The sequence below is a fragment of the Pundamilia nyererei genome, unplaced genomic scaffold (genome assembly GCF_000239375.1).
Source record: "Pundamilia nyererei isolate P.nyererei 1_Seehausen unplaced genomic scaffold, PunNye1.0 scaffold00182, whole genome shotgun sequence".
Taxonomy (NCBI): Eukaryota; Metazoa; Chordata; class Actinopteri; order Cichliformes; family Cichlidae; genus Pundamilia; species Pundamilia nyererei.
The window spans coordinates 354,927-369,850 of NW_005187583.1; the positions used below are offsets into that span (position 1 = coordinate 354,927).

Sequence of the window (14,924 nt, forward strand, 5' to 3'; positions counted from 1 at the left end):
TTCAGCTTAAGGTCATGAACAGATTGCTGGACATTCTCCTTCAGGATGTTTTGGTAGACAGCAGAACTCATGGTTCCATTTGTTTTCCATGGTTTCCTTTTCTGAAATGCTGTGTAATGAGACACACACCTTCCAGAAAGTTCAACTTTAGTCTCGTCAGTCCACAGAGTATTTTCCCAAACGTCTTGGGGATAATCAAGATGTTTTCTGGCAAAACTGAGACCAGCCTTGGAACTTTTTCTCCCAGTCTCTTTCTTATGTTAGAGTCACTGACACTGACCTTAACTGAGGCAAGTGAGGCCCAAAGTTCTTTGGATGTTGTTCTGGGGTCTTTTGTGACCTCTTGGATGAGTCATTTCTTTAGTCATTAATTTTTGTCAGTCACTCCTGGGAAAGCTCACTTCAATCACTTTTTCAGGCAGGGCCATGTAGGTTTAGAACACCCCCACCCGCCCTTAATAATAAACAGCTTCATTAAGAAACTGCATGTTGTTTTTTCTAGTTTAATCTTGGTCTAATATTTAATTTTTTTGGATGATCTGAATCTGTACATTCGATAATTTTTAATCCTACAACTGTTTACAACTTGCATAGTTCCCATTTCTGTATAACTGTATATCTCAGTGTGGTGGGGCGTGGTTTGCGGTGCCGTGCGGACGCACCTGCACGGCATCCGCAATCACGCCCGCCGTGTTAAAACACGGGGACTCAGGGGTTGGTGTGTGTGTGTGTGGTGTGACGTGAATTAAATAAAGTTGGCTCTGAACGTTGCTCCGTGGTCCCGACGTGCCTTATTCACGCCACACTCAGATTTCTGTAAAGTTATTTATTTCATATTCTGTATAGTTTTTCATATTTATATCCTGTTCATATCCTGTACATAGCTTGTACTCACTACAGCCTGTACATACTTATAGTTATAGAATATTCACAACATACCTCATACCGTGTACATTATAACATAATAGACCTATTTCTGTAATATACTTACATATCTATATTATTGCTAATATATATTGTAATATATCTATATCACTAAAGCACTTCTGGATGGATGCAAACTGCATTTTGTTGCCCTGTACCTGTGCATGTGCAATGACAATAAAGTTGAATTCTATTCTAATTCTAAACATAAGTGTGACAAAATACAAAAAAATTGAAACTCAAGAAGGAGCAAACACTTTTTCACACCAAAGTATACACATCAAAAATGTTGCATTTTTGAGAAAAACACTTTCATATTTGTTTGAGCTCTTGTTGGCAGAGTTAGGACCACATAAGAGAAACCATTTTAAAGAGCTGATTTACCCGGAGAAGCGTCTAAGTGTCTGTGCTAAAATAGTATTATTTTACCATCTCTATATCATTATATATTCAGTGCTGTTTTGAGCTACGAGTGCACTTGCTACCAAATGCATGGTCTGATTTATCAGATCTTTTTATTCGAATCCAAAAAAATCAAGCTATAAATAAAAATAAATGTTGCAAATTTATCCAGAGAAATTACGCCATCAGTGTGATCAGCTGCATTATGAATAGGTAAGTCTGACAAATATTTTTAACACATGAAAAATTTGAACAGATTTTATGGCAAATTTTACGCCTCTGGTGGTTAAAGGCCTTTAAAGTACCTTTAGATAGCACTGGTTTTGCTACACATCTCTCACCACAATGTAGCTAAAATAGCAACTGGTTAAGTGCACTGGTTGGTATTTCTAGTAAACTTACTATTGTTCTACACTAACATATGCCACAAACTGTAAGGTGAAACTCTGTGTATGTCAAAGCACATCTATAAGCCAAATCTACAGTTTTTGTGTCATTATTTTTGGTCTTTTTGTTCTTGTTTCTTTCACTTTTCCTTTGGCATCATTTAAGGTAGCAGACAAGTTGATATACCCCACACAGAGTAGTAAAAGCACTACATAAGTACTAGTCCATTTATAATTTTGTCCCACATCACACATCCAAGTCTAGTCATGACAGATGGCCGTCCCTTCGTTTGCCTGCCTCTCATTGTTAAGAGGGATTTCTTCCTTCCTTTAGTTGCCAAGTGCTTGCTCATAGAGGTTCACCTGATTGTTGGAGTTTTCTCTCTAACACCACTAACACTCAAGGGTCTTTGCTTTGGAATATAAAGCACCTTAAGGCAACTGTTACTGTGAAATGGTGCTATATAAATGAAACTGAATTCAATACTATGAAGCCTGGTGTATACCATCAGAAGAATATAATTTGTGCTAAAGAGCCATATTTCATGTGTCCCTTTGTGGCTTTAACGACCTTGATGTGCAGTAGCACTGTCTTGTGAAGTTGCTGTAGACACTGTGGAGCTTTTACTGGAAGAAATTTTGTTGATGTGTTTTTCTTTAGTTAGTCAGAGCTTCATTCTTTCTCTTTTTTTTCAGATGGGTAAAGAGGAATCATCCAGTAGAAAGACTGTAGTCTGCTCTCCATGGCTGGGGGCAGTACAAGCAATAATGTGTATGTGGTGTGATCATGGTGCTGAAGCAGTGGAGCCAGACAGACTGCCGATATCTAGAATTATTGAAAGCAATGCACTACCTAATCCACTCTAAACCATCAAATTTCTTTCAGTTCAGTCTTTCTATCTCCCTTGTCTCTCTGTGTAACCCTATGGTTAGTGAGAGAAGAGGTAACAAAACACCCCGGTAACTGCATAGATAAGGGATGGTCTGAGATGAATAAATATGAGGGCTGTGCAGAGGCAGAAGAAAAGAGCAAAGAGGACTTGAGATGGGAAGTGGTGAAGAGGAAGATAGTGGGTAGATGGCTTCACAGGCACCACCGAAAGCTTCTGATTGTCCCATGATAATTGTAAAAAGGTCAGTCCTCCTCCTCGCCCAGAATGCGGAGCAAAAGAGATGTGCAAACACAGAGACACACATACGTATGAGTCTGCACACTCTGTCCTCTCCTGCTACCGTGCTCTTTAGGGTGACACAGCTGGCTTTGGAGAGTTCTGCGGATTAGCTCTTTAAATATCACGGCATTGTGATACAAAGATGGAAGACATGAAAGGAAGAAAGGCTGGATAAGTGCTGAAGACGGGAGCATTTGATGGTTGATCTTAGTCAGGAAGTCAGTGATCCTCAGGCTGGATAAAGGTTGTTCCTTGTGGCTAAGTTAGAGTCAGTAATACTGTTAAGGCTCATAATATTAAAAACAAAGCTTTTGCTAGATAGAAAATAAAGGTTAAAGCAACCAACATGCCAGAGTGGAATGGTGGTAGATACCAAAAAAGGTTTTCTTTGAGCTCCGTTTTTACACAGAGTGAATAAAACTCTGTGCCCCCCCCCACACACAACATCCTGTTGTTGTTTAATTCTGCCAGCTCTCTGTGCTCCAGAACAAGTGTCTGCAGTACATTAACATGTGCCATTTCTCAGTGGATGCAACATATTAAAATGAGATCACAGCAGCCAGGGAACAGCTGTTTATAGGACTATTCAACTTGTCTACTATTTTATAGTCATTCTGTCTCTGTGACATTTATGAAGGGATAATGCCATATGTCTTGGAGGAATACCTGCTCGCAAGGAAGGCTTGGGCGATAACTTGTAGCTTGAAGAGATAATTAAGACTGCCTGGCTAGACTAGCTTTGGTCATACACCCAACAATAATAACACTTACAAAGCTGCACTGAAAACTAAGCAAGAACATGCAGTTCAGCGAACAGAATTTGTAGTCTTAAGTGAATTGCTTAGCTGGTTGCTGTCAGATGGATAACAATCACAATATTTTTTTTAAAAGATATTAATGGCTTGATTTATGTTATAAAGGTCAATGCAAATTCTAAACTGCTGACTCTTGCTCAAAAACTACAGTATGAGATCAATGCTGATTTAAATCAGCTGATTAAGCACGATCATGACTAGAGAAAGGAAAGATAAAAAAAGAAGAAGAACAGAAGAAAACAAAAATAAGGAACCAAAAGAGCAGCTGGAGACTAACACAGGATCAATAATATTGACAGACTTGAAGGAATATGGGAAACATCCAAGACACCCCAGCATGCACGTAGACACACATGGATTTATTGCATAATCACTAACATTAGAAAAGAGCAAGTCAAAGTCAGTCCAGCTGTTATGCCTCATTTAGTGTGGGATGCACAAGCCAACGGAATGACTTTCGATCTACTTGTGGTTAGTGATTACGCCAATGATCTGAAGCACTGAGCACTGAAAGCTGAACCACATGCTGGCTGTGGACACCATTATTTGTCTAACTGTTGAAACAGCACGTCAAATGTTGGATACACAAGTGGACATCAGAGTTCAACAAGCTTGAACATTTCTGATTGTGGGGTCAGCAGCTGCTGGAGGACTCGGTTGCAGTGCCGACTAAATAAAATAAAAGTTCCAGCCGTGTGGAACGAGTATTACAAGACGACCTCATGAGATGAATGAATCACTCCCTGGCCTCTGCATTTTATGAAATACATTAGCATAGCATAGTAAGAGGTGCTGAATTTGCTAAAACAGTGCTGCTGTAGATCTGGTTGCATAAAAGGCTACAAGAAAATTACTGGCATGGGGATTTAGGCTATATTTAGGTTTATGTCTCTTTTTATGTGGTACTTTCTCAAATATTAATGGTACTTTGCACTGCACCTCCTTCTTTTTTTGATTCACAGAAGATCTGGTTTAATTGCTGAAAATAATGTAGTAGTGAGATTTAGGCCCAGAGCTTTTTGAGGCGGTTCTTTTGGACTAAATGCTTGCTAACAATAACAGTACATGTGCTATAAAAAAAACATAGCCACACTTTGGTCACATCAGATCAAACAGTCAAGGGTTTCGGATGTCACAATCCCAAGTCATCTCTGAAAATGTTCATCCACACTTTTAATACAGCCCATCCAATAGCAACAGACAAGCAAATGTCCAGTTTAAAGAACTACTATCACTTTTTCACATAAGGTTTGGAAACGTTTTTCCTTAGTAAATTAAATCAGTGTCCTAAAAACACATTTTGTATTTACTCAGGTTATATTTGTCTAGTATTAACCCTTTCACGCATAGTGGTCACTACAGTGGACAGTTATTCAAAGGCTGTTTTCTTGTATTTGTGTCAGTGTTGATGGTATACTTGCACATAAACCACTACACTGGACACTGATGTGTCACTCCACACCCTGCCACCCACTGGTCGTTTAATGTTACTATATATGTATGACATGTTTCATTGTAATTATTGTTATTTAACCCTTTCATCCATGAATTATGACAACATCAATCAGAATTTTTTTCTCAAGTATATTTATTCATCTTTTCATGCTTAAAAATGAATAAAAATGATGAAAGAAAATCCTGATTGAGGTTGTCATAATTCATCCATGAAAGGGTTAAAATTTGTTTGACAATGTGAAACATTTAAGTGTGACAAATATGCCAAAATTAAGAAATCAGGAACGGAGAAAATCCTTTTTACAGCACTGTAGGCATACAATACTGATGCTGTTTATTTTCCAAAGTCTAAAAAGCTGTAGCCATAAATGCCCTTGATCACTGATTTGTCTCTGTTTGTACCAATCCTGCCTCTTTATTCTGCCACAAAGGAACAGACACTATCCATGGCAAGAACTAGAAAAATAAATTGCAGGTAGTACCTGCTTATTTTTTAAAGGGGCTATTCAGAAAAAAAACGGCACATGATCCATCAATCACAGAGACAACACTTCTGATTTTACTTTCCTGATTCCTCTCTATTGTACCCACTGCTATATGAACTACAACGCTCAACAACACTGGGGAAGTTAGGAAAAAATGTTTTTTAAAAGAATGTTCATATTTATTGTATTTACAAACAAAATACCTATTTTTTAATCATATCACATATTTATTTGAACATGACATATGCTGTTTGATTATCCTTTACAACTGTGTTGTGTCTGCTCACTATCTCACCCTTTTGCTCTCATCTTATTTTGTTCCACTGCTAGCTGTTCACTGTCATTTAAGTTGTTTAATGGTATCAGGGAAAGTGATGGTGAGCAAGTCAGAAGCATTATGTCAGGTGCTTCCTGATTCCCCATTACATGCAAGGTGTCCTTTAACATTGGTGCTCTGATGTTCTAGTCATGGGTACTTTGGCCACTGAGAAATAATGACCACATTTTTCAGATGTTAAAAACCCCATATGGGGGTTGTTTCCTTGTTGACCTTGGTTTTTATTTATTACTTGCTGGATAGGGTTCAGCCCTTAATTCTACTGCAAATATGCTTAGTTAGCTTTAAGCTCTAAAATCAATACACTCTTGGTTAGGGTCATAGTTTGAAGCAACCCTGCTGATTCACAAAATGATGAGTTGAGATCACGTTCACTTAACCCAAGGACACCTTAAGCGTAAATAAGCTGACTGAGTAAAAATTCAAAATACCAACAGAAATGGTAAAAAAAAGGAAATTATGAGGGCAGCATCTGAGGGTCACTCAATATCCCAAATTTCCCTTATTCCTGTAAGATTGAAGAAAACCTTAGATTATTTGTTATGACAGTGTTAAAGGAAAAAGTTGTGAAACTTTTTAGAATGTCAAATATTTGCCATCAGAGAAAATATACTGCCTCCTTCCATCCTTTAGTTATTAATTGGTATTATTAATGAAGTAAGCAGTTTCTATGGGCTTCGGACAGGGTTTTTTTTTTTTACATTGTGGATTTCATCTTTAAAAAACCCTAGAAACTGTTTCCCCTCAGGGATTGCTATTAGATCTATATACATCTAAAGTGTACTTTTTCTTAGTTGTTGAAGTGGTGGAGAATTTCGCTTGAACTCTATGCACACTCCAAAAAACCCCAGCAGCGCAGAGCAGATGTAATTTAATATTAGTTATATAAGGTTCAAGTTCAAAGTCTGTCAAGTGTACATGATTAGATAAAACCTCTCCACAGGCTATGAGAAAGTGAATCAGGTAGGATTTTATATGAAATGTAAGATATTCTGAATCTAATATTAAACTGCATTTGTACAGTGAGAGAAATAATTAAATATCTTAATTTTAATGGATACAGACAAAAAAACCCAAGGAAAACACGTAAAAGTTATGAATTGATTTGCATGTCATTGAATAAAATATAATATATATCACCTAGAAAAACACAACTTGTTGGCAAACACAGTAGGATGTTTCTTGTAGTTGGCCACCTCGTTTGCTCACATCTCAGGAGGGATTTTGGTCCACTCTCATCTTTACAGAAACTCTCTAAATCTTTCATATTTCTTGGCTTCCTTTTTGGCAATTTAAAGCTTCAGCTCAGTCCACAGATTTTCTATGCGATTGACCTTGGAGGGCACTCCATGACCTTTATGTGTTTCTTTTTTAGCCACTCCTTTTGTGCCTTGCTGTAATGTTGTGGGTCATTGTCAAGCTAGAAAGCCCATCCATAACATATCTTTAGTGTTCTGGTCTAGAGAAAGATGTCCTTGTCTAAGATCTTATGATACATGGTCCCTCAATGCAGTGAACTCGTCCTGCCCTTAGCAGAAAAACATCTCTAAAGCATCATGTTTCCACCTCTGTGCTTGACTGTAGGAACAGTGTTCTTGTGATGGTCTTGTAACCCATTCCAGCCTTGTGCAGGTCTACAATCTTGTCCCTGGCAGTCTTTGACAGCTCTTTGGTCTTGCCCATGATGGTGGAGTGGAAGACGGGGCATCAAATACTTATTTCACTCAATGACATCCAAATCAGTTCATAACTTTTATCTAATGTGATTTTTTTTCTGGATTTTTGTTGATATCCTCTCTCTCTAAAATATTAGAGACTGTTCGATTTCTTCTAAATGAGCAAACTTACACATTTAGCAGGAGATCAAATAACACTGCAAATCTACATTCAATCACATACACACTCTTTTAAGTAGCTTAAGGAGCCATTAAACCTTCAATTCATAAAAGCACTGTCTTAGACTGGCCGATCAACCAAATTCTGTGTTTCATAAAAATCTAATTGGATTGGGGTGAAAAGCCCGCCCTTATATTACGATTCTTGTCATGTGCAGTGACCCTGCTTCCTGGTATCGCTCGTCTGAGCCCCGCGAGTCTGCCACTTTTTCATCCACGGCAAATTTACTTTGTCTGATCATTTGTTTTCCAATTACGACCCTGTCCCTGCTAGCAGAAAATTGTCAGCTTTGGTTATGTGAACCTGCTCTTGGGTCTGTAACCAGGGGCAATGTTTGAAGCTTGGAACATTTTCATACCCATTAAAAGATGAAGGTGGGGTGAATTATTATCCCGCAGAGCTGATTGGGTTTTGTGGGGGTTGCTGTAGGTTGCTGCTTGTAATGTCATTATAGTACCACAAACAAAGAGACATTGTCCTGTCCTCTTAGTAAACAACTATAGTTAGAGTACAAAAAGAGTGGATAAAACTAGTAAAAGCTGAACAGTCGGATATTTGCAAATCAGAATCAAACGTACACCTAGTTAACCTGTATGCTGCATGCACTTGTTTGAGCACATCTCCGTTCATTATTTGACCAACATTTCAAAGTAAATAAAAAGTCCCAGTATTTGTTCACAGTAACACATTCACTGTAATTGCCAGAAACCTACGCCTTCAGCACTGCGAGGCAATTTAGATGAAAGATGCTGAAGTGAACTTAAAGGAGAAGATTACACCCACACAGCAGGGAAATACAATAGATGAGCGTAACAATGGCATCAACACTGAATGGGACTTTGAGAGGCAGAGCAAAGGACAAAATAGCAGGTAATGAAAGCAACAGAATCAATGTTTGGCCATAACCGTCGCATTAGCTGTGATGAATGAGACCGCCGTCAGAAACTCTGGAAGCCGGCACAGGACGTTCCAATGATCAAGCAGTGAATAATCGGACACGATGGATTCTGGGAAGGAGAGGCAATTTGCTGCCATGGATCCCAGAAGAGCAACATCAATTCAGATATTGACCTTTAAAAATGCTGTTAATGGATGATATCTTCAGTTCATAGCTGGATGATAAGTTCTTCAGTAGACTATTGTGTGTGGTGAAATTGCACTGTGATGCATTTCATCCACTGACAGCCTGTAGCAGTTATCTGCGGTTGGGTTTCACATCTCACAGTAAGGAGGTTCAAAATGGAGAGGGCAGTTAAAAAACTCCAGTACTGGTGAAATGGATTGAGCTACAACATTAAATGTATCCAAGTACATGCTGTATACAACACTCCATCAACATTTACTGTCACTTTTTGGGTGACGGACAGCTGAGAAGCTCAGACATTCACAGCTTGATGAAAAAGCATGCAAAAATTCAACCCCCACATTCATGCAAGCAAACAAAGACACCATAGGAAATCCAATTGTGAGAACTCATTCTGCATGCATGTATAAAATAGACTCTTTAAACAAGAAAATTCTGTCAACCAGCTGTGGCTTTGAAAAAGCCAAACTGAGAGACTTGGCATTTTGATCGATAATAAACTCTCCTTTTTGCCCTTGATGCACAACTGCGTGTTTGTATTGCTCTAATTGTTTTATAAGCGATTCATAAAAGAAAAACAACTTAGGGATTTGAACAAGGCTTGAAAAGGCCAACCGTTACCCTGAAAAAGTGTGCAGCTGCTGTATAACAGCCAAGTGTGAACATCAGAATAAATGTTTTAATGAGACTGTTATCGCCAAGATTATTTCCTGGCTGTGATTTGCTTTTCTGAGACAGTGTGTAGATATAAATAGGCAGGAAAAACTACAGGCAGAGAAATTATGTTGCAAATGCTTAAGGGCATAATAAGACAAAGAAAATCATAATAAATACCTGAATTCGAGCGTTAAGTGGTAACTTTAGAAAGAAAATCAGTATTTTGATGTAACGTAAGCTAATATTCTGTCTTATCAGAGGTTTGCTGGTACTGTATGACAATAACAGAGCTAGTGCAGACAAAATATTATTTACCGCTTTTCACTGTAATTTTAAATATGACGCCCAAAGACATGTTAGTACAAGTGAGTTAGGACATCAAAGTAAACCCATCAGAGAAATAACAAAAACTTTAGGAGTGGCCAAATCAAGAATCTGCATTCTTAAAGAGAATGAATGCACTGGCCAGTTCAAGTGCATGATGACAAAATTATTTCAATGCTTAAGAAAAATAGCTTCCTAAAACAATCCAAGTGAGGATATATACAGGAAGTAGGTGTATCAAGGTCAAGGTCTACAATCAAGAGACACCTTCATGAATGGAACCAATGAGGGTTTACAACAACATGCAAACCACTGATTACACTCTTTGGTCATGCAAAGAGTGTAGTAGAACTGGGCCACTAGTGTTCATTGATGTTGTGACTCCTGACAGATTGTACAATGTTGCCCACATTCAGCCAAATAATTCAAAAATGATTGCAAAAGCAACACAAGAGTTTCATGAGGAGGAGAAATGTGATAGTCTTCAATGGGCAAGTCAGTCACACCTGATTTTAACTCAACAGAGAATACCTTACAGTTAGTAAATACAAAACTGAATGCAGAGAGACCCACAAATAAGGAACAACTGAAAGTGGCTGCAGTAAAGGCCTGGCAGAGCATAACAAAGGAGGAAGCACAGCAGCTGGTGATACCCATGGGTTTTAAACTTCACACAGTCTCTGACTACAACAGATTTTCATCCAAATAACAATATTTCTATTTGAAGCTATATTAGTTTGTCCTATAACTTATAGGACTATAAATAAAAATGACTTCAATTCAATTCAATTTCTAAACACAAAAGGCAATACTTTTATCAAACACCTTGAAGTAAAGCTGAAAGTCTGCATTTCAGTTTCAACTTGTTTCTTTGACTTAAAAATCGATTGTGGTGTGATCTGGGAGCACGAAATTTACTCCTGCTTTATCTGGTATTTCGTTTTCAGACATTTTGGCACATCCAAGGCCGTTATTAATTTGTTTTATGCACCACAGCCATTTCCTGATATCTAAGTAGCATGTGCCATGTAATTGAACTAAGATGTTCCATGTTGAGATAATTAGTCAAGTTTTAAGCCACAAATCCAAAATTAGTTAAGAAATGTATGTATGGGTCTGACTATCAGCAGATATAGCTTCCCAGCGCCTACAGGGACCATTCACAATTCCAGTTAAAAAGGGGAGTAATGAACAGCTTAACATGACTGTGCATTGAGGCTGATACCTTTTCATCAGGCCTCTCAGCTAGAAAAAGTTGATGAGTTCACAGAATTGTTTCTACTGTAATCTCATGAGCCAAAAGCCTCGTACCCACAGGAAAACTTCAAAAAAACCTAGATTTAATAGGGAAAAATATCACCGTTTCTCACTCTTCCTGATTACCTCCTGCTCTCATCTTTGCAGCTGTCCCAATTAAAGAGAGACAACTTCACATTCTTTGAAGTGAAAAACTGCTTAAGATTTTTAAGTGCACTTAAGACTCAGCTGAAGTAAAACAAGGCATGCTGTTTCTCACGAAATGTATTCCTGTAATTTCCTTTCCAGACACCATACAAAACAAATGCAATAGAAATGACTTATTGCATTAACATTTGTGTATGCTGCTTGTGAACTCTTGGACATAGACTTCATTCGATATGTTCACGTTCTGCCTTGCAGCAGGAGCTTGTAGCTTACCTTGTACAATGAGGTAGACCTGTGAGGTCTTGGGCTGCTGCTTAGTCTGTATGGAGCAGGTGTACGAGCCTTCATCATACACATCCACCTAACACATTAAAACAGAATATTAGTTATTAGTGTAAAACAACATTTAATTGGTTGCGACAATGCTACTGGGAGAATGTGTACATTTTAAATAGTTGATATCTTTTTCCTAGTAGCAAACACATACAGTAAATACATTAAGCCAAAAGCAAAAAAGAAACGTGGGTGGTAGATGTTAATTTAAATGAACAGATAAATATTGGATTGCTGTATGTTAACATGTTTGAATGTTTAAACTACAATTGTCCATTTTCTAAAAAATATAAGTGTACTGCTACGTTTATTGGCCAGACACTGTCCACACCCACTGAGCGGACAATGAAATGTTGGTAATGTTGGCATGACTGTTTTCAACTGAATATGCACCCATATATTTAAAGATTAAAGCTTTAATTAATCTTGCTCTGATTGCAGTTTATATACACCGTGGTTCAGCTACACAGCACATGTCGATACCATGCACCTGAAAAAATGCATGCTAGAAATCCCATTTCCCTAAGTATATATTTATATTGTTCTTTATCTGACATTAAATGTACAATATACCCACTAACAACAGTAAACTTAGTCATACGTTAATGTGTCAAATGCTTCATGCCCTGGAGGACGGGGCTGTGGCCCCCCACACCCTCTAGCGGATCATTACATGAAGGAACCTTTTAAAAACAAGCCCGCTCATGCTCACAGGTGCACACACGGGTGCTCACACACACAAACTACACCCTTTTTGGCTCCAACCTCAAAGCACACTGTGCGCTGTCGATATTACGTGCTGCACAATAATGTTTAATATTTAGTATTTACTGTTATATTCCCATATATCATCGTGATGTTGTTTATTGTATTGCTCTCGTTTTCTTCTGCTTGTTTTCTTTTTTCTTTCTCAACAGGTGATCCAGGTGATTGATATATGTATTTTTTTTGTCTCTTCTCCGCTGTTTTTCCCCCTCTTCCTTTCTCCCTTTTCTTTTCCTGATTCAAGTCTGTCCCATATCTAGCAAGTGAAAATAAAAAATAAATAAAATAAACAATAAAAGGTGAATCAAATTGACCATTATGGCAAGCCTGGGATGGTCCATTTGGTAAAGTAAATCCGTTGGGCATCTTTCTTTGCCTTTAGACAACAATTCTGATGGCAAAAGAACCAAACGGGACAGGCAAAAAAAAAAAAAAAAAAAAGTGTCAAATGATATTAAATGATGATGTTCTAAACATCATAATTAGGAGACATCAAAATGTAGTAAATTAAATATTTACAAAATTAGATGTTACTGTTGTGAAATTAAAATGAGGAGATTCTTAAAAAGGTCTTATGTGCAAGAATGCTACAAGTGGGTTATTTCAGCTTGTAGGCAGTTACTAGGCAACTTGATGCTGTCATAATTGTTAGGGTACCTGGGATGTTGAGTCAGTGTTTTGTGTTTTTGGTTGTTTGAGTCTTGTTTATTCATACTTGTTTTCTCTGTGTGAATTGTTTCCTAGTTGCATTTCTGTATTTGTAGTTCAGATTGTCTAGTTAGTTATTAGGTTCCTTTTCATGCCCTGGTCTCGCCTGCGTGTCCTGTTTGTCTTGGTCTTGCCTCTGTGTGTCCTCTGTCAGGTCAGTCTAGTCTTCATGTTTATCTGCCTGTTTCCCTGGTCATGTCTCTGTGTGTCCGTCTCGTTCCTTGCTCTCTTGTCCTCTCTCTCCTCACTTTTTTCCCAGTGTTTCATCTGTCTCATACTTCCTGTTTTAGTTTGACAGTCTCTTGTCTGGTGTGTGTCATGTTCAGCTGTGCTTCCCCTGTCTCGTTAGTTAGATTATGTTCCCCCATGTGGTTTGTTCCTTTGTTTGACCTTGTGTGTATGTCTGCGTCTGCCCCAATCTACCTCATTCTTGCAGGTTAAGGAACTAAACCTGCCTGTTTAGTTCCTAGTTTCTTCCAGTTTGCTTTCATGTATTTTGTAATCAGCAATAAAGCTGTGTTTTGAGTTAGTCCTGCCACTAAGAGTCTGCATTTTGGGTCCTCAATCCTGCCTGCTTCATGACACATAATATTTCATATCGATAAGAACCTTCAGGGGCCTAAGACGGACCTGTTTGCCTGTTTTAGTTGCTCAACTCCTGATCATGTAGAGAGAGTTCACAGGCATGCACACAGCCTGATACAGACTTTATGACAATACAGCAAGATTCAAATGAAAAGAGATTACCAAGATAAATAGCTATCTGAGCATATATTAGCCCTGAGAGTGAGAAACCATGATGTATGACTGGTATTTTTGTTGTATTTTGCTGTTCCCCACAATGCTTGAGTTCCCTCCTTCCTTATCCTGCTACTGTAATTGTGGAGCAGTCTGTGTGTCTGACTAATCCTTACTCCAAATTCCCTCAATCCCATCCAAACTTAAATCAGGGGCAGCCCCGGATTTAAGTTTGGATGGGAATTAGGGATTGAGAGATTTTGCATGTGGTGATTGTTATTGTTGTCTTTTGTAATTTCTCCTAAAAACAAAAAAGCAAGTCACTTCCCATGTCACAAAAATGCTGAGTCATTTTAAACTGACATCCTCTTTAATCTGAATTACACTTCACTCAAAGAAAGTATTTATGAAAGACCAAGAACTGCACACTGATTAACCACTATCAGAATTTTCTCATCAAACCAATAAAAACCAAACAAATATTTGTTACATAACTATGAGATTACTTTTATTCATTTCATTTTTCAAATATTTTGTTTATATATATTGTTGCTTTTAGTGAAAGTAGAAAAGGTTCCTGAACGATCCCTTCACTGAATATTTTTCTGCCTCTTAAATATCATTTTTGCTTTGTCATTGCAAACTCTGAAGTACTTTGTTTCAGCTTATTCATACTTTAAGTCTGTTTAAATGTGGTTACCATGACTATTTCACTTACTTATTACATTACATTTTATATATTATATTACATATTAAATGTCAATGCTGTTAGGTGACTTGAAAGTTGAATCATTAAAACAGGACAGGAAATAGTGTTTGTAAGCCCCATTAAAGAAATGGATCGAGGAAAGCACTTACAAACAGTTGTGATATTGAAATGACTAAATAATAGTTGGTTTTTTTGTTGTTTTTTTGAATGAAGTACAAAATGCTGGCATTAAGAAACTGAAAAAGTTGACAGACCATCAGTTTTATTCTCAGCTGAAATTGTTGCGGGGAAGGCATATGAACTTTATTGTAGTTTAATGTGTGCTTTTTT

The 14,924-nt window shown here is 37.8% G+C and overlaps 1 protein-coding gene across 1 annotated transcript in view; it reads right to left on the reverse strand.

Annotated features, from left to right (window-relative positions):
* lsamp (limbic system associated membrane protein) overlaps nt 1–14,924 on the reverse strand; it is a 219,360-nt gene that overhangs the window by 60,066 nt on the left and 144,370 nt on the right. Inside the window, exon 3 of the mRNA XM_005746727.1 lies at nt 11,615–11,702. Within this exon, the coding sequence (XP_005746784.1) occupies nt 11,615–11,702 (88 nt within the window). The remainder of the gene's footprint in view (nt 1–11,614; nt 11,703–14,924) is intronic.